This window comes from Oryzias latipes, chromosome 24 (genome assembly GCF_053564925.1).
Source record: "Oryzias latipes strain Hd-rR chromosome 24, Olatipes_Hd-rR_3.1".
Taxonomy (NCBI): domain Eukaryota; kingdom Metazoa; phylum Chordata; class Actinopteri; order Beloniformes; family Adrianichthyidae; genus Oryzias; species Oryzias latipes.
The window spans coordinates 9,135,217-9,155,064 of NC_136260.1; the positions used below are offsets into that span (position 1 = coordinate 9,135,217).

A 19,848-nucleotide genomic window follows, 5' to 3' on the forward strand; every position below is an offset into this window, starting at 1 on the left:
TGCAGCAAAAAAGGAAAATAAGGGTGACTGATTTGACTAAATTTCATCTGATCTGGAAATAAAGTGGCGTCTCACTCAGTCAGTCCAGTTCTCATATACGGTAAATGACACAGTCAATGGTCCCTTCTCATATCACATTAAAATAAGACACATTGGTTTGCATAAATCTGCTTCCATCTGTTTTCATTTTTTGACTTTTTTTAAACATAACTATAAAAATGTTTCACCTGTACAGTTATGAATATTGAAAATCTGTTTTTAAACTAAAATTGGTTAATGCAACATGCCACTAGTAATCAGTTAGGGAACTATGGTGAGTTTAGATCAGAGTTTGAAGTGGCCTAAATGTTTCAGGCCAGCAAAAGAACTGGCTTTAGACGTTAGCACACCTGCAAGTGATCACTTTCAGGGAGCCAGTACCCCACCCTTTCAAGCAAGCAAGTGCCTTTTGATATTTTTCTCTTTTTAGCTTTTTTGCACTAAATAGATATCACTTTGATTGAAAAGGTTTATTTTTTATCCTGCTAAACACACTATTTTTTTTAAATTTTGTCAAAATTCTCTAATTGCTCAAAGGGCTTGGGAGTGGGAAAATCTTGATACGATTAAACATTTCTTTAGGCGCAATAAAAGCAACAATTAGGAGCAGAATATATGGGTTTTATTACACTTCTAAGCATTTTATGATGACACAAAAGCAAGTGATGCAATATTATTTAGAGACATTAAACACAGAATGTTTGCTGCTACGTTTGTGTTGCAACCAGTGTGGAAACATCTTACAGATTCTGCAAACTACATCCAACAGCCATCTGCTTCACATTTTAATTGCTTGACACATTAAATTAAAGGGGGGAAAAAAGGTTAGGTGATGTGTGCAGCACAGAGGAACATGTGTATGATTCCTAAATCTAATGTTCATTAGATTTACAGTCGCAGTACAGAAACATGACCTAAAGAACAACCTTAAACAGCATTTTGAAATATCTCATCTACTGTATTCCACTGACACATACGAGCCTTAATAAAGTGTTGCACAGTGTTGCACAAGTCAACGCAAATAAACAAACTGTTGATTCAGTCTTAGGACTTTCATGTTAGTTTATTCCAGATTCTTCCTTCAGGAAATCAAAGAAAAAACTCTAAAATTAATACATATGCGACGCTTACAAGTTATTACATTTGGGTTACAAGAAATTACATTAATAGTTGTGTTTGAATGAATACATACATGACGACAGACACATTCATCATCTTTGTTCAATAATCACAGTATCCATAGAGGTTCATGACATTTTTAAAGGCTGAGTTTTCATCCAGATGTTGCAGTTTCAAAACGTGTTTTTTTTCAGTTACTGGTGCAAATGTCTGTAATGATTTTGTTTCTCCCTCTTTATGTTTGTTCTTTCTTCATGACATCTTTGTTGCTTAATGTTTCATAACTAAACAGCTCAAATAAAAACACCTGAAAGTAGAATGACCAATAAATACAGCAGTTTAATCTGGATCGACATTAGAAAAGGAACTGAACTCTTCTGCTAATGTCAACAAGCTCTGCTTTTGCTCCAATTTCTCTATATCCCAGTGTTTGTGTTTACTCTTTATAACAAGCGTGAAGTTTATTCTGCAATAACGTGTTTATAAAGGAATTACAAACTAATGACTAATTTACTTTTTTTTTTAAACTCTCCCTTTAAAGATCCAACCCTTTTTCCTGCTATTGCAGGTCAAATTATAAAATAAAAAAAAATCTAACTTTTTGCTAATATTTTTTTCGACTGAGTAATTTCCAGCCAATGTGCTGACGTTGCTCTGTACTTTCCATTTTTTATTCAAAGATATTTTTCTGCATACATGCCTGAAGAAAGACCACAAATAATAAGATGACAGACGCAGCAGGACTAATGGATTTGTCAGTTTTTGCTTTACCGTAAGCTGTTACAGCAGAAACTCTACTGATGATGTAGCGCAATTTAAAGTACAGATGGTCATGGAATAGTTTTTACTCTTAATCTGCTATCTTCCTTTTAGAAGGGGGCACTAGGTGTGCGGGCAGCTCTGACGGCAGTTCATGTCCCTCCAGTTTCACCTTTATGAGGTGGTTGGCCAAGGCAAACTCTTCATCATCGAGCATGCCGTCCTTATCGATGTCGGCCAGCTTCCAGATCTTTCCCAGCACTGTGTTGGGCAGTTTTGACTTCACCATCTCCCTCTTGGCGTTGGCGCCGGTCACCTTCCCGTTAACGGGGGACAGCGTGTAGAAAATCTCATCGTAAGCAGGCTTGTCCCGGGCCACGACCCACTCTGCTTCATCGATGCCTTCACCCGCCCCTTCCCCGTAACCATGTCCAAACGGGCCGTTCAGAGTGCCGTCGAAGGCACCACCTTTCACCGCTGAATTGGGCCGCTGGCTTTCCTCTTGGCGCACCAGAACCATTAAACTGGCGATGTCACTGGCTAACATGTCGTCTACGGCCTCCAGGAGTTTGGGCTTCAGCGCCTGGAACCTGGTGAGATCTTGATCCTGCAGCAGGTCCTGAAAGACAAAACACTCAAAACTGTCCCACAGTTTTAAAGCAATCTGCGCATTAGAAGGTCTTCCTCACTTACCTGCATTTTCTTCAGATTGGGAAAATCCCCAGGTGAAATCTGATGCTCCCTTTCAATCCGTTTATAAATATCCCCCAGACTAGCAATCAGCTCTTTCTTCTTGTTTTCTTTCCCAAAAACAGAAGGCATTTCCTTCTTCAGTGCGCTGATGATGTAAGCGTGGACCTGTGCATGAAGATAGAAACTTCAAATCATGGCCAACCTTAAATTTGAACAAACCGGTTTGTGTGTTTCTGTTTACACTGCAGAGTATGACTAAAAGTTTTTAAACTTTAAAAGTGTTTAAAACTGTATTTTTAAACTGAAAAAGAGATTTGGGGGTTTAATGAAAATCAGGATTGAATGAATCCCGGATCAGTTTGAAGTGAATGAGAAACCAGACTGTAAATTGAAAAATTCAAAAGCTCAAAAGGTACATAATGTAAAATTGAAAGTATTGAAACATTTGAAAAGTTTGGTAGACATAGAATTTTTTTTTATTCAGGTTTTCTGTTTTAAAAAAATATATATATTCATTCATCTTCTACCGTTTTGTCCCTTTTTTTTATTTATTTTTACAGACATATATATATATATATATATATATATATATATATATATATATATATATATATATATATATATATATATATATATATATATATATATATATATATATATATATAAAGTCAATCAACAAAAGTGTTAATTTAGCATTAAAATGGTCTCATATTGAGATAATGGTGTTACAGACATATATATATATATATATATATATATATATATATATATATATATATATATATATATATATATATATATATATATATATATATATATATATATATATATATATATATATAAAGTCAATCAACAAAAGTGTTAATTTAGCATTAAAATGGTCTCATATTGAGATAATGGTTTTGTAATGAGGAATTTATAACAAGAATGTTTGTAATGTCTACAGTTTATCACACTTTCGTAAGTATAAAGCAGATACGTTTTTCCTTTCCTGAAATTGTGAAGCTATTTTTTTTTGGAAAAACGACAATTTTAAAAAAAAAGTTTTCTTTTATCATCCAGTTTATGTCCTTGAATCATTCACGAAGTCTGTCAGCTGTGGAAAAGGAAAACGTCACTCAACTAAATAAATGTGTGTGTGCGTTATGTGTACTTCCTCCTTGTTTCCTCATCAACACCAGTGTCACCTCTTTTACCTGACTTCCTGTCCATAAAAGGAAGTGGGAAATGATTTTCCCAGAGGTGAATAATGACAATCGTCCGGTACAGTTTGGTATGTGACGGCGATAAGACTTTACTGTCAAGGCCAACTGCTAGTTTTTTAACATGGAACCAAATGTTAGTCTTATAATTTGGATAGAAAGTTTCTTTGCAGACCAATAAATCAATAACACAGAGCATTTTTTGGTTCCTGGATAAAATTAACGTCACTTGAATGCATCTGTGTGCTTCACCTTGGCTAGTCTTGCTCTTTTAATCAGATCGTTGAGTTTTCTCAGCGCTGCATTTCTGGGTAAAGACTGGATGTCCTTGAATAGATCCTGCTCCTCTGCTTCAAACAGCTTCCTGTTGTCAGGAATCAAGAGTGGGTGGGACCAAAAGGACCCGATGTAGACGCGGATCACCTGTCGATGAGAAGACCAGCAGGTTTGATGCGTTGCAAAACAGTTTTTGTCATAGTTAGTTAAAAGCAAGCATTTGTTCCAGAGGTCATTAGCATTTGCCTCTCTGGAGTACGTTCTACCTCGGGGGTGTTGACAATTTTCCCCAATGACCACATCAAAGCGCCATACACCCTCATCAGCTGCTGGGTCTCAATCTGATCTGCCTTGTTCAGAACAACCCTGCAGAAGAAGAAGAAGAAAAAGGAAAAAATAACCGTGATGAACTGATTTCTTAACAACATAAACCTGGTTAGTGCATCAGAAAATCCTGTCAGTACCTGATCTTGTCCTCATGGTTCTTCAGGGCCTTTATCACCTCTGAGAACTCGTCAGATATGTCCAGTTTGTGGGCATCGAACAGCAGGATAATCCTGTCCACACGCTCTGCAAACCACTCCAGGACAGCAGCAAAGTCATAGCCTGAGAAGAGAAGAGAAAAGAAAGCAGAAATGTGAATAGATGTAAATATTCCAACATTTATACTGTCTTTTATTGCAGTTCTACACTGATCAAAGTAGGAGTGGATATTAAAGACCCACTCCAATCATCTTTTGATCCTTTTTATACACGTTACCAGTGGTCTTTTAATTATGATTATGCCGTTTGTATCCAAAATCAAAAAACCTGTGTCATTTTCTAGGACACATATGTCAAACTCAAGGCCTGGGGGCCAAATGTGGCCCTCCATGTCATTTTATGTGGCCCCCGAGAGCATAAAAGTTTTTGATTTCTTAAAATAAAAAATAAAAATTGGTGTGTATTTATTCATATCTAGGGGGAATCTGCCTTGAAATATCGGATTGGGCAACTATACATTAGGACTTAAACACTGTCCATATAATCTAACCTGACAGAATCTTATGTAAAAGGATTTATGCTAGAGTAACAAGCAAATATATGTTTTCTATGCAACTATAATTGTCACTTTATAAAGTTATAATAAATAAATAAATGAGTTCTTTAACATTAATGAGTAGTTACATTTATTTTTCATTACATTTAGTTACATGTATAAGTTATAACCGGCCCTTTGAGGACAGCCGCTATACTGATGTGGCCCTCAGTGAAAATGAGTTTGACACCCCTGTTCCAGGACATAGTTTCTTCAGAGTGGCAGGAGTTCATTCACCCCTGAGTTGTTGGTGGGACCTCTCTGTTGCTGAGCGGAGCAGGAAGCTCGTCGTAATTGAACTGTTTTTCAAACAGCATTGTTTTTCCGTTTGTTGCTTATTCGCAATAATTTGAATAAAGAAATTCTCAGAAATGTAATTTTGGTTATTATTTTCTTTACATATGTCCTCCATCATGACAAAAATGCAACAGGAATATATTAAAAAAACAACAAAAACATGATTTTTTTTTTATCAGAGTGGGTCCTTAAAGACTAAGGTCATTCGGGTTGCATGTAAAAGTTTCAACCCTGAGGGACAGTTTTATTCTAGCAATAAGGAGGAGGGGATGACATGATGAAGCAATATTCTCCAGGGTGATGGATGGAGCTAGAAATTGAGCCACATGATGAAGGAAAAGAATGTCAATTTACTCTTACAAATTAAAAAATGTAAAAAAAATCTTTTTAAAGCAGGGAATAGTATTTTTACTTTTACAGTTTTAAAAAAACATTTTGGACTATGGGAGAACTTAGAGATATCTATAACTTATTCATATATGAATAAGTCACTAATTTTGTGCTGAGTTGGACCCCTAGCGTCTCTGACTTTGTCCTCCTCAAGGACAAAGCTCCAGCTTACCTGGAGGCATTCCACAGGATATGAGGAGAACAACAAACAAAAGGTTGAACACGGGATTAGTGAGGCGACACTGAAAGACGCACAGTGGAACTGGAAGTCAGTGAGTTAAAAAAGAATTTTAAAAAAATCGGCATGCATTGCTCCTCTTCCCAGGAGGGGAAAGAGTTCATCATCAACCGCCATAAATGTTTAAACACACCTAAAAAATAATTAACCAGAGACAAAAAAGTTAGCTGCGTCGATTGCTCGCCAACCCGTGAGCAGAAGAAAAGTTCAAAGACTCGATAGAGCAGCTGAAAAAGACACTATTGATGGTTAGGACAGACACACAGCAGATACCTTGATGCTTTGAGTTGTTCTTCAACCTGTGACTTTGTCACATATAGGGCCAAAAAAAAAAACTCTCCCATAATGCCACAGGAGGGCAGTATTCCCATAACTGCAAAAGGTAGAAAATATTTAACCATCCCTTTTTGAATTATTGAGCAAATGTTGAGATTAATACTAAGGTAGGGGTGATACATTGATAATAAAAGCAATTTTCTACCATTTTCGTAGGAAACTTATTTTGTTAACTAAAAATGTGGCTACATTTTTTATTTTGAAGCATTTGAAGCAACAAATCAAGAAAGCAACCATTATTTTTTTATGAAGAACATAAACTATTTTAACTGTATGAAGTTTTTTTTTAGCAACAGCATTTATCCTCCTAACATATTGACTGGAGGCTCCAGTTGAACTCTAATTCCCCCCCCCCCCCCCCCATCATGTGACAAAAGTGCTGAAGAACACGCAACAGCCCATAAATGCTCAAAATCAAGATATCATTGTTTTAGCTGGTCTTCAGCGAGCTGACAGCCAGATCTGTTCTGTCATCTACAGTACCTCCATAAGGACATCTATGCAGGCAGCTATAGCCTGACATCTCCTTATCTGGACACACATAAACACACATACACACACACGCATGAATGAAATGGTGAAAAATGTCATAAAGATGAAAGAAACAGAATATTTACAACCCAATTCTTGTTTGCAAATTAATCCATATTTGCATATTTTCACAATAAAACATTTAAGTTATGTGGGGATAAAAAAATTATTTTGAAAAGGTAAAGTTTACAAAAATGCATAGAAACTGTGTGTAAAATAGCACAATGTGAGAAAAATGGTTCTCTAAATAAAGATGCAACTATTTTCTATTTTATCAAAGCTAAAAATTATCAATCAATACTCTAGAGACCCTTTCAAAAAACTGTAGATGCACGAAAGCATGTTAAGATATTTCAAAAGTGTGGTGATGACTTGAGAAAGGAAAGCCTTCTTCTGACTAAAGCTGACGTAACCATTTGCAAAGCACGTCTTATTGAATTTGGAGCTGCTTAAAATGCAAAATAAGAAGGAATATAAAAAACACTGAATGAAAATAAAGCCAGGACTTCCTTTCTTTTAAGGGAATACTTTGTTAAAAGGATCATTAAACCAAAGAAGAAACAAATACATTAAATTTGATTGAAGCAGGAAAACAGAACTAAAACTGTTGATTACTCCTTTTAATGTCATACTGTTACAGTGGAATTTAAATTTAGGTTTGACTTGCTACAAAAAATGGTAGAAATTGAATACAAAATGTTTAGTTTGCACAAAAGGTTAGAAGGGGTAAACACTGGGAAGAGTAAATTATAACCTATCCTCTGTTAGTGGTTGGCATGGTGATGCCATCATCCAACCTGGGGAATGTGAGCCCAACATTGGGACAAAGATTCTTGCTCAACAGCCACTCTTTACTTTGCCCTATCGTTAAAAGTTTTGTTTTTTTTTTATTTCTGGCTTGTTTTTTTGCTAAAATGCTTGAGGGGAGTCTTATAAAAATGTCTTTTTCATTAGGAAATGTTGAATGAAAGCAGCTGTAAGAGAGAGAACAACTATTGCGTTTAGTGTAAACAGAGCTAATCCTCTTCAGCAGGAAAGATGTGTTCTAACAGTTGGGACTTCAAACATCAGCTGTCCCTGCTTGATGCAGGCCCATACCATCACACTCCTACCTCAGTGCTCCAGCGACAACACAACTGTTCTCAAATAAATAAATACATTTATCTCAATTGAAAAAGTACTCACTAAAGTCTTGCATTTTTTTATGTTTAGTTTCGTTATAACTCAAGCAATTAATTTAAAATCACTTGTTGATTTTTTTTAATCTTTACTGAAGACTTTTGGCGCATGCAGATCATTTTATTTGAAGTCAAAACCTCCTTTCTCAGCTTTTTTATTTTTCTGTTCGGAAATGACTCGACTTTTCCCACAAATATTGCTTTCTCTCAATGGAAAACACATGTCGCTCTTTACTTTTCTTGATAATTAGGGGTAGTTCTGCCTTTATTTGATGGTCAAGATGGAGACCGGAGGCGGGAAAACTTCAATCTAAAACAGAACCCTGCCTGGAATCAGATGAGGTTGCAGTTAAGGCATGTTATGCAACAAACTCGGCAACAAACTCCACACATGGAACTCGAAGGAAAACCACCGGATCATTCCATTTTGGTGCAAAGCCACAGGATTAAACTAAATATCAATATAAGCTTTAATTTTTGACAATACTACCTGCTTTTTGATGCAAAAGAACTCGAACCCATGCAAAACACACTTCAATGGTGAGGCTGAATTAGCTCACTGACCCCACACTGACAGTCCAGCATGTTTATTCACCGCTGAAGAGACAAAAATGAGAGTTAGGGTTGTGTTTCCTACCTCTGCTGATCCTCTGTTTTTCTCCGGACAGAATCCCCGGCGTGTCGATCACGCTGATGCTCTCCAGCACGGGGTTAGGAAGCTGCGCACACACAAACCTGCAACAGAGGAGAGACAGAAGTGAGAAACGCTGTGATGGTTAACATCCCACCAGGCCTCCACCTCCTCTCTGCGGGGTCTCCAGCTGACTAGATCTGAGCAGTTGGGAGGTTTGTCCACTGAAACCCTGTTGACCCGAAAGGACACGCATGTCTTCTGCTGGCTGAAGGCTGTTATTGTTGGAGGTTTCTGGATTGTTCCTTTTTACTAGACCCTGCCACTCTCTGCCGACCCATCTCTCCGTTTCCACTGAAAAAGCCTGGGCAGTGAGCAGAGGGAAATTCAATCACGCAGGAATGTAGAGAGCTGGTGTGGATTCTCACTGGCAAACTCTCCCATCCTCCACAGCTTTCTGCTGAACGCTTCCATTACTCAACCCCACTATCGCCTTTTGTTTCCACTTTCCATGCGGCGTCAGTCAGCGGCGCAGGTGCGTGCATTTGTGGGCGCTTCTAGCCACTACCTGTTGAGGAATGCGTTTCCAAAGGCGTTCAGCTTCCTGAAGGGCTTCTTGGGGTCGACGACCAAAGCGTTGCCGGGTATCACCCCTTCTGTGTCCCCGTGCATCACTGCAATGAAAGAATCCGTGGTGGGCTCGGGGCCAATCCGCATTCCAGGGAAATCCTGCTCCAACAGGTAGCTGAGGCGGGTTATGAAGGCAGTGGAGATAAAACAAATGAACAATTAATACTCTTTCTAATAACCTAGACCAATCTTGAGGATGTCATCTTTATATATTACAGCCTGCTTGATAAGTTTCTTTCATGGAACAAAACTGTAAAGTGTTTAGAGTCCCACTCCTACCATCTTTTGATCTTCCAAGTGGTTCCAAGTGGTTTTTAATTATGATTATTCTGTTTTTAACCAAAAACAACGTTGATTTTCTATATTGCAGAGTGCCAGTAGTTCATTAAACATTTGCCTCCAAGTTGTGGGCAGGACTGTAGGTGCAGAACAAGCCCGCCCCACTTCCCGTCATGCATCTGTTTACACTCTCTCCCCTTTAGCTTGCCCCCACTCACAACCCCAACCTAGCATTACCAGTGCAATTAAAATGGCGAGGAATATCGGAGCTATCTGGTTGTACAGATTATCATCAGAAAAAGGCAACACGACTTCCATTGGAGTGGGTTTTTAAATCATTCACCTATAACAGAAGGCCTGAAAGCTTTTCCACTAGATCTTATCTGAATAAACATCATTTGGTCTGTTAATATTAAAAAAAAAAAAAAAACTCAACTTTGGTTTTTCCTTCAAGTCCTGCAGCTTAACAAAAATATTTCTTCTGCTAAGCTTTGAAGTGGGAGAAAATGTGCCTTTTTTTTTTTTTAAATCATTTTGATTGACGTTAACTTTTATCGTGCAAAGTGACTAAATCTTAAAGTTAAACCTTTGGGATGCAGTTCCTGGCAGGCTCCACTTTTCTCAGACTAAAAGCATGAATTCCAAATGATTGTGAAACGGCTTCCAAACTATTTCCAGACTGATGTGGAGCAGCAGACGCTTCTCTGTGCCCATCTGTTGCTCATCCTTGTTTTCAGAAATGCAACATAAAAGTTTTTAAAATTGTAATTAATAATCACCCAATAAAACCTGCTGGCAACAATTTGTTTTGTTTTATTTTTGCCTAAAATGCTTTGAATTGTCGTCCAGCAAATAGCAAAACCAGATATTAACTTCTAAATGACTCTTTCTAAAGTAGTTTAAAGTAAAAAATGTTCTTTTTTACATTCATGACGGCATATACAGTATTATTATACCTAAAAGAATAACTGCAATACTTTAGCTTTGATTTATACTTTAATTATTATCAATTAGTGTCAAGTAATTGACAAGGCAATTTGATTATTAGGGTAAAAACTCCCTATTTAAATGTTTGGGATTTCGTATTTTAAACTTTTTTTTCTCTTTTCATAACTTGTTCACTCGTGTTAAATGATAATAAATGAGGTGTTTGTTATTCATGCTTGTTGTTGCACAGACAGATGATCTGCTTCCTGTTTGTTGGTGAGGTTATGGCCTTGATCTGCATCCAGAGGGACAGGAGCTCCAAAGCTTTTTGGTTGAAATATTGTGTTCATTTTATTTATTTTTTTTACCAGCTAGTACCCTTATTCTGGATCCACAAACACGCACCTAGCCAGAGGAGCCAGCAGCGCCTGATGGAACCATCTCCAAACAAGCGTGTCTGTACAGTGTTAGCCATCCTTATTGCAACGAGTTGTGCAATCCCCACGCACACCTTCAGGACAACACGCTTTACAATACATCAAGAAATTCAAACTTTAGGGGGAAAACATCGTGGATGGACTAGCTTACATTATGACATTTGTGTGTTGCAGCAAAATGTTTATAGTTGCATCCTGATGGAAGATTTGAATTTGGGCGCCGGAATTCTGAAGGAAATGAATAAACTCAGACCAAACACAAACTCAGGATGCAGAGTCATGAATAACAGAGTGCAGAAGCACCGTCCTGCATCGTAAACCCTCTGCACTGCAGGCAAATGTGAGTTTTGTACTGCGACACTGGAAAAAACTGCCCCTCCATGTGTTTTTTGTTTTTGTTTTTTTAATGCACTCAGGAAAAATTAAGAGTCACTTTAGGTTTGAGCTACAATGAATTCAAACGCAGGGACTAAGAAAGGTCTTAGAAAAGACTTGAGTGGTGCTCTGGCTCTGAAGCAGCTGATGGGGATTATTTTCCCCAATGACAAAAAATTAAAAAAATAAAAAGATGCGAGGCCGAGAAGAGCGCGAGTGAGAATCAGAAGAAAGAGGATGAGACAACAGGGATGTGTGCACGTCTTGAAACAGGAAGTCGCTAACAGCATCCTCTCTGATCTTCAAAGGCCTCATCTGCCAATTACCTGCTGCGCTCGCCCTCCCTGTGTGCACACGTGTGCATGTGTCTACACTGGCGTGTGGGAGACAGATCCTCAGAAACACCCCGGTGTTAATGTTCCTCACCATGACACACAGCAATTCCAGGCATACTGGAGGTCATATGCTTTGATAAACCCCTCCCTGAGGCCTGTGGCTCAATAAGTGCAGATTGTTTTGTTGTTTTCCTCTCACCGTATGAAGCTGGTCTTGCCAGTGGAGTACTGTCCCACCAGGAGGACCATGGGCTTGTTGTCGAAGTCAGCATCCTCCAGGGCTGGAGAATGGAACTCGTGGAACTTGTAGCTCTCCTCCAGGGGAAGGAGTTTGGTTTTGTAGAGTTTCTTTAGTCCTTCGCTGACCGTTTGAAACACTTCTGGATCCTTCTTCCTCCTGTCATCGGTTCCAAGCCAGCTGAACATGGTTACTGTGCTTTTGGACTACTTCTACCAGAGTTATTATTAGTATTATTATTATTTTTGCCTTTTTGTAGCTCGACGTTTGGTAAATGTTAAAAAAAAACTTTTATGAAGACCAAACTTCAAACAAAATGTGACATTTACTTACAAAAATGTTCAGGATTTTAGTCAGTTCTAATGATTAAATGACAAAAAATGTCCTTTGTTTATCAAACGTCAAACCTGACACTGATCCGCCCAACAAGCCAAGGCCACTACAGCTGCACAACAACAGCTCAGTTTTCAGTGAGTTTGTTTGCTATTTCCTTCATGAAGCTGCAAAACGCTGAAGGAGAAAAAAAAAAGCTAATATCCCTCCGCTACTGTCCCAGTGCGATGGAATCCCGGTTATGATGCACCGAGCTGCAGCCGCCGCCGGTATTAATTGTTCAGTCTCCCCGGTCCTCTCATCAATAAAAACAACCCAAACCGTCCAGGAACGATCACTTAAGATCTCCTTCAGTGTCGACAGACAGAGGGAGGGAGTGGAAGAGGCGCTCTGGGCCGCTTTCTGTCACGGCTCAGCGCTGAATGAGGCAGCAGCTGACGTCCTGCAGCTCCATTTAAATGCGGGGCTGAAGGAAACCTGATCCCGCCGGAAGTGCTACACGGCCGGCTGCCCGACCCACAGAGGACCCGCCCAGGGATGCTGGAGCCGAGGCGGAGGCGGGCAGCCGACGCCATCTTGGATGAGGAGAGACGGAGGAGCCGACGTTAAATAAAACTGCGCCATCTACAGACTAAGACATGTAGATGACAGTTTATTTTCCCACATACATTTAGCTTAAACGTAGAATAAAAAGGGATATGAAATGAATATTTAATAAACTTCACTTAGGAAATTTTAATGAACTAATATCATACTTTTAAATACATCTCAGTTGAAAAAAAAATACATTGATTTATACAAAACCAAATTAATATTTAGTATCATAAAAGTAATGTAACTGTATCACCCAAAAGTTTTAAAAGGGAAATTGGTTAATTTTTATTTTTCTAAAAGACCTGCTCCAATTAAAATGGTGTTTTTCTCACTTTCTTGTCATAGATGACATATATAAAGAAAACTAAGCTAAAAATTGCATTTCTAAAAATGTCTTCATTCAAATTGTTGTGAATCAAAATCTGATGAAAAAATGCATTTGAAAAAAGCCTCTCGCCGTGACTTGGGTGCAACAGTCAGAAGCCCACAAGGTCCCTGCTCTACTTCATTCTGATGCATCCACTTACAGACAAAAAGATCATGGTACGTCTTTGTTTTCCTCGTCTGAGCTGGCATCTGGATCAAAACTGTACAGCTGAATTGCTCAAATATTGCTCGCCATTTTTTTTTTTGCACCTGTAATGTTTGGTTGGAGGTGTGAGGGGCTGTAAGCTAGCGGGAGAGAGGTGTAAACAAAGGGATGACGGGAAATGAGGAGAGGCTTTCTCCGATAGTCCCGCCCACAATACCGAGACAAATTTCGGATGAACTACTGCCGTTCTGCAGAAACTGTGTGTCCTATAAAGCCAGACAATTTTTTTATGTATTTAATAGACCACTAGGAATTTTTTTAAAATAGATCAAAAGATGATTGCAGTGGGTCTTTAACTCAACACAAAAAGTAAAGGAATCTGTGTTTGGTAGATTATTTCTTTGTCTTCAAAATTCCACTTCATAATTAAAAACTTGTCCAACTTCAACTATTATTCCTGTTTTATACCCTTTCAAATAATGCCACATTTTTTAAGGAACATGCATTGACGGAATCAGGGGTATAAATTATTTCTTTGACCAATTAATTATCATGTTGTGCCATTGATCCTTCACCATCCTTCTGTAGGTCAGCCTTGAACCTTCTCATGCTGGTCATCAGCCTGGTGACAAACTGCTGTGGTTTATTGTTCCATTCTACAACCAGCATTAGTCACAGTCACCCAATTTAGATGCACCGGTCACTGGCCTAAACAACAAGCAGAATCCACCAGTGATCAAACGGGGTTCAGGTCATGACTGCCGACTGCAGACTATCCTCTCCTTTCTCAAATTCTGGAGTTAATTTCTGATAAACTCTGCTTTGGAGAGGCAAGCATTGTTGTTATGCGAATGACAACAAACAATTTTGCTTTGTCTGGGCAGAGAGGCTTCAGACAAATCATCCAAAACCCATCCATCCATCTTCCGTCCACTGAACCCACTAAATCCCTTCAGGGCTCATATGCATCCATACTTTACTTCTGCAGGTACTGCCATAAACGACCTCCTGAGAGTATGGCATTCATTGGCCAATAAGAAATATTTTTAAAAAATGTTAAAAGGAATTTGAAGCCAACAGTAAGTACCAAACGTTTCAGTTCCTCAAATGACCACTGGGAGCTTGTTTCCAACAATGCAACTTCACAGAAAAGTAAACATGTACATCCCGGTCCTGAACACTCTCTTCTCTTTATTGCACAAGTCTCTGACAACTGCCGCAGCCCAAAATGGGCAGACTGCTTTAATTGAGCTCAAATGTGTGTGCATTAATTAATTTTACTTTCATTATTGGCCATTGGGTGGACCAAACAGTTAAGTCTCACTTTATAATGTCCCACCTAAATGGCCAAAGTTTGTTAGGCCTATAGCAATTGAAACAACATGGTCAAAGGACTTCAATATGTGATCTTCTGAATGAATGACAGAGGGTTGGCTCAGGAACTGAGTGTTCACAATTTGTCCAGCAGATGTCTCTGCCTTCCAGTCAGTTTGCTTTCCCTCAACCTCTTTTCACATGTTAAATATTAACATAACAGAGTGCAAAGGGTAGTCTGATCCACATTTACTTTCAGTATCTCCTTATTTTTAAACTGAAGATTCTAATTAAATACCGAATGTGAACTTTACACTTAAAACAACCCAACAAAGAAGGTATAAAACATTCCTTTATGAAATTCAAGTTTCCAAAAATGATGATTTGGCATTTGAAAACTATAAATGAAACATAATTAGCATAATATTTTACAAAGGAGAAAAAGAACTTCACAAATCTTCAAGAGGGAACCTGGAGGAATCACATTCTTTGCTCCACTGTTCTCTAAAGGCTTTTTGAGAGCAGTACACAAAACAGAAGGGAACAAAAACTAACAACAATACTACACTTTCCTTCATGGTCACCAGTGGTTCAGAAAACAGCTTACAGCCTGTTGTTAAAAAAACTACTTTGAGTAATCCTGTTCCTTATTGCATACATTTCAAGACTGTTCTCAATTAATCTGTCTGATACTGAGATAAAAGAATGAAGTCCAACAAGCACTAAATGAGACAGCATAACACACACCCGTCTCCACCACACATAATAATCTCAGCAATGTCGCCTTAAACCGACTCAAAGTAAAACAGGTTGAGCACAATGACAGTCAGATTAAGATCTCAACTCTAACAGCACAAACAAGTTTGGTAGGTTTTGGCAAGGAAACAAAAGAAAACACTGCAACTCTTAGGAGAATATAACAACATAGGTTTCCAAATTTTAGTAATAAAAAAAGCCTTAGGTTAAATACTAAAGTGTCTAATGTTTTTATAGAATGTTTTCTTATAGAAAACAAGGGCAATCTTGTAAATGTGTGTACAAAATTTAAACAGAAAAGAAACTCGGTTGGAAGAAAACCATGCACGCTTTAACTAGTGTCAAATCAGGGGCAAACAATAAACTAAGTTAACTTCAACTTCCATTGCCATGCAAACAAACCACGCCTAAGTCTAACAGTCACATCAAAAATATGAAGAAACCAAATGTAAAGTTTTCTTAAATAGGATTGGTAAAGTAAACTAACCCCTGCTGAGATGCAAAGCAGTGATAGTACTATTTTCATTGGAAAAAAACATGGAATAATGGCACATTGACTAATTATCAAGATAAAAGTTTGAGATTTCATCACTCCAAGATTTCTGCACACGTTTAGCTTTTGAGGGTTTTTCTTTTATAAAGTTATGAACCGCAAAAGCAGCAGCAATCTCAGGCTTACCAATAAAGTTTATACAGTCTTTTAACATCAACATGAATCCATTTTTTTGCAGTCTAAATGAACAGATCTGCTTTATTTCTAATAAGATTTTAGATTTTATTTTTTCTGGTAGTGTCATGTCCTAATCCATGGAGATGGTCAAATTCCATTTGGCCACTAAATCATTAGTTACATCCTCGTCCATCTCTTTCTCAGTCCAATCCGTCTCCGAATTCTGCGCGAAGAACACGTCGTCCATATTTATCACACTTTTAGTCACATACGGCTCCAGGGGATTTTCCGGTTCCAAGTTCCCTTCCTCCCTGAATTGCACCTCCAATCCAGGGAGAAAAGGTACCCCCTCCATCTCATTAGGGTTCTGAGAAGCATACCCAGAAATCACAAAGACATCTGTACACTTATTAAAGTGTGTCTGCAAATTCGCTGATGGGCACATGTGGGATAAATTCTGAGGATGGTAAGACAGACCACCCTGAACGTCACCATCTTCTGTCAGTTTTGCCTGTCTTGTCTGATGCTCTCTTCCTTCACTGTCCACAGTGACAAACAGATCTCCGTACTCAACAGAGAAGTCATTCTGAAGTTCTTCGGGCTCTGCAGGCCTCTGTGGGGAGTAACTGGGTGGGGAGTAACTGGGTGGGGGAGTGTTGTTGGGGCACTGGTCTATGGGATGTAGAAGGGGCTCTTTTGCAGTACGATTGTCTTCAGTGACAGGGCAGTCATGGATAGTTTGATCAAGAGGGAACTTGTCAAAAGGCTTGTTCTGGAGAGGGAACTTGTCGAAAGGCTTTTTCTGGAGAGAAAGCAGAAGGAAATTTGGAATAATTGTAAAAGTACTAATTTTTTCTAAAGTATAATTGAAAAAAAAAAAGGTTCTGTTGTGTTTTACCAGCACAGATGGGGACTTCTCTTCTTTTCCAGACATGTACCGATGGAGGATGAAGCCAGCCACCACGATTACACAAATGAACAAAAATGGAAAAATAATTCCCACAACCACCCTCTGCAGCTGCTCAATCAAAGGATCTGAGGAAGAAAATCATCTTTCAGTAAGATTTGAAGAGCCGGTTACAGTTTTAAATCAATTATACCTTGAGCTGTGGTGATGCAGTACCACGCTGACCGCTGGCATTCAATCGGCATGAAGAGTAATCTTGATTGTGCAGAGAAGCAGTACTTTGTGTTGTAACTCAACAGGCGATATTTGAAGAAGCCTTTCTGCAATACATAATGGTGCTGCAAGAACACACGTTCACTGTCAGCTCCTGAAGGCTGAGAACAAAGGTCTTAGATGTTCTGACTTACCATTTGGTCAAGGTGGGTGTTGTGGACAGACAGGTTGTAGGTCATGTGGGTGTAGATTTCTGCCATGGAAATTGCTGTGGTTTGATTGTTTAGTTGGTATCTCATTGGCCCCTTCAGAGTGATGGTAGCTGTATTGTTATGTACTTCCACAGTAATTAACGGAGGCCCAAGCCTGGCTGTTGACGTCCCAAAAAAAAAAATTAGAGCTATTTCCCAAAAAATGTCTGAAGTATATTTGAAAAAACAGACTCTGTGACTTACTTTCTTCTTTAGGATCAAATCGTCTTTGTAAACCCGTCCACTTGGAGGACTTTTTTCTGACCACGGAACGAACTCTGGCATAGTATCCGTCGTCTAAATCTGAGGTTTGTGCGCTCAGATCACACCAGGTCCGCACAATGGCTGTGCACTGCCGCACCGCCATCCACTTCAACTGGTTCCCCCCGTCAACGCTCTCGCCGTAGCTAAAACAGACCAGAAAAAAAAAAAAAAAATCAAGCAACGAGGAGTAAACGACTCAATAGAGATCAGACCCCTTTTTTTTGCCAAATAACACCACTTGGTCTTCACTTACATGGCATATTGGACTGTAAAATGGGTGTCATTTGGCGTGTCATGTCCTGGTAACCAGTGCAGCACATTTCTTAGATTCACAGAGGAGAAGCTGACATTGATGGGGCTTGGAGGGAAGGATCCAACTGGGGAAGAGAACAAGAATGAACATGGCTTCATGAGTTTGAGTTGGCATTTGAAGTCCTTTTCCAGTCTTTTATATATTGTAAAAGCGTGCAAAGAAGTGAGTGGAGCTATTTGTTCACAAGTGGATGCATCTGAATGCAGCAGAACAAGACGCTTGTGCCTTGAAGATTGAAGTTTATTTCTAACAATTTATATTTTCTTTCTTCTCTATTGTCCACCATCACGAGAAAAAATGACACAAGAACATGTTGAAAACACAAAAAAAGACCATTTTCACGGAGTGTGTCTTTTCAAACTGAGATTTTTACATTTCCTCTTATACTAACCAAAAGGCTTTTTATTATTTCGGCATAGCTTCAGTAATTCACTGGTGTTTATTTTCATGTTTTGTTGCACAAAACACGGCAGTTATACATTTGGCGGGTTTAAAGCAAATAAACAAAAGTTTGTCAGCTATGAGAAGTCATTCTTGACATAAAAGGAAGTAAACAGTTGATGAATGCACATGCAGAGGTGGATTATGCCTTAAATGATCTGGAAAAAAATCAAATAAAGAGAACTATGCTGCAGCTCGTTTAAATAAAGACAGAAATTTAAAGGGTATAACTAAGAGTTTATGCCATTAACACCTACAGAAGACATCTTTGTTGTTTCAACAAAGTTTCAGAAGAAACCTTTATAGATCAATCCCTGTTATATGATACTTACATAAAGCCTCAGAGAACAAAAGGGCATGTAATTGAGTTTTAGGACCTTAGCAGTATCTATTTCACAGAAGTCATAAATGCCACAGAACTGTGTAAAAACAGCTCATACACTGCATTTTTAGCTTTACATTTAGTTAATAATGATAGACGTTTTTGATTTGTTATTGATCAATTAACAGCAAACTCATCTAGAAAGGTAAACATTATGGAAAAAAACCATCTATGTTTTTTATAAAGTTGATTATTTTTGTTATCTTGAACTGTTAAATAAGGTTTAAAATTATTACATTTACAACCAGATCACACACGTTTATAAACTTGTTGTCTTTAAAAAAAAATCAAAGATTTAAATAATTCTTTAATAGCTGTTAAAAGTAACCTATATGTTTAAAAAAAAGTCTGTTAATTGATCATTTTGCTTTTTTATTTTTTATTGAGAAAAAGGAGATAGTCAATATGAAATGACAGAAAGCCTTGGGAAAATTAGATCGGATTTCTCCTTTTGGACACATTTGACCAATTTTCTCATCCAGCGCGCGAGGATTTCTTTTAACACACAATAACATGTCAACAAATTCTTACCTGTGCAGGTAAGACCCAAGAGGTTCATTAGCACGAAGGCTGTCCACATCCTTGCGCGCGGGGGTTAGTTTATTTTTAAGGAGAATCAAGCTGCGCAGTCCCTCCACCTGCCGTGGACCAGTGACTTTTCACGCGCATTGAAGAAATCGGGTTGCCTCTCAACTAAAAAGAAAGTAAAATAAAAAATCTGTTAAACTAAAAGTGGAAAAAAGGAAGTAGAGGTAAGAATGCGCTCAATGAATGGGAGCGCTCTGCAAAAAAAATCCCCTTTCAACGACGCGTTAATTCCGTGTTTGAGAAAGGAATGTGGCTGTACCTGTCCGCGCGCACGACACCTGAGCAGGTGCAATTAATGTGGG

The 19,848-nt window shown here is 38.4% G+C and overlaps 2 protein-coding genes across 3 annotated transcripts; both read right to left on the reverse strand.

The window, feature by feature from the left end:
- Positions 1–639: 639 nt before the first annotated feature.
- Positions 640–12,936, reverse strand: ehd3 (EH-domain containing 3). 2 transcript variants are annotated; one of them, XM_078942883.1, is made up of 9 exons: positions 11,950–12,928; positions 9,336–9,512; positions 8,774–8,871; positions 6,911–6,958; positions 4,553–4,694; positions 4,355–4,454; positions 4,065–4,235; positions 2,611–2,775; positions 640–2,536 (listed from the first exon to the last, which is right to left on the reverse strand). In XM_078942883.1, the coding sequence occupies exons 1-9, from the start codon at positions 12,174–12,176 to the stop codon at positions 2,009–2,011; spliced, it is 1,656 nt and encodes a 551-aa protein (XP_078799009.1). In that variant the 5' UTR covers positions 12,177–12,928; the 3' UTR covers positions 640–2,008. The 2 variants fall into 2 exon arrangements, with proteins under 2 accessions (XP_078799009.1, XP_004083786.1); XM_004083738.5 differs by lacking the exon at positions 6,911–6,958 and having other exon boundaries at positions 11,950–12,936.
- Positions 12,937–14,618: 1,682 nt separating this feature from the next.
- Positions 14,619–19,822, reverse strand: il20ra (interleukin 20 receptor, alpha). The gene is made up of 8 exons (XM_078942884.1): positions 19,806–19,822; positions 19,490–19,651; positions 18,076–18,199; positions 17,763–17,965; positions 17,502–17,677; positions 17,288–17,432; positions 17,086–17,222; positions 14,619–16,989 (listed from the first exon to the last, which is right to left on the reverse strand). The coding sequence occupies exons 2-8, from the start codon at positions 19,536–19,538 to the stop codon at positions 16,318–16,320; spliced, it is 1,506 nt and encodes a 501-aa protein (XP_078799010.1). The 5' UTR covers positions 19,539–19,651; positions 19,806–19,822; the 3' UTR covers positions 14,619–16,317.
- Positions 19,823–19,848: the final 26 nt, after the last annotated feature.

Excerpts from the sequence above, each read along its gene's own strand:
- ehd3 (XM_078942883.1), bottom strand. The coding sequence starts at position 12,176 with ATGTTCAGCTGGCTTGGAACCGATGACAGGAGGAAGAAGGATCCAGAA. Across the intron at positions 6,959-8,773 it reads AAAACAGAGGATCAGCAGAG|ATAAGGAGATGTCAGGCTAT; the intron begins GTAGGAAACACA and ends ATGTGTGTCCAG. Across the intron at positions 4,236-4,354 it reads AAATTGTCAACACCCCCGAG|GTGATCCGCGTCTACATCGG; the intron begins GTAGAACGTACT and ends TCTCATCGACAG.
- il20ra (XM_078942884.1), bottom strand. The coding sequence starts at position 19,538 with ATGTGGACAGCCTTCGTGCTAATGAACCTCTTGGGTCTTACCTGCACA. Across the intron at positions 17,678-17,762 it reads ATTTGATCCTAAAGAAGAAA|CCAGGCTTGGGCCTCCGTTA; the intron begins GTAAGTCACAGA and ends GGACGTCAACAG. Across the intron at positions 16,990-17,085 it reads AGAAGTCCCCATCTGTGCTG|AAAAAGCCTTTCGACAAGTT; the intron begins GTAAAACACAAC and ends CTTTCTCTCCAG.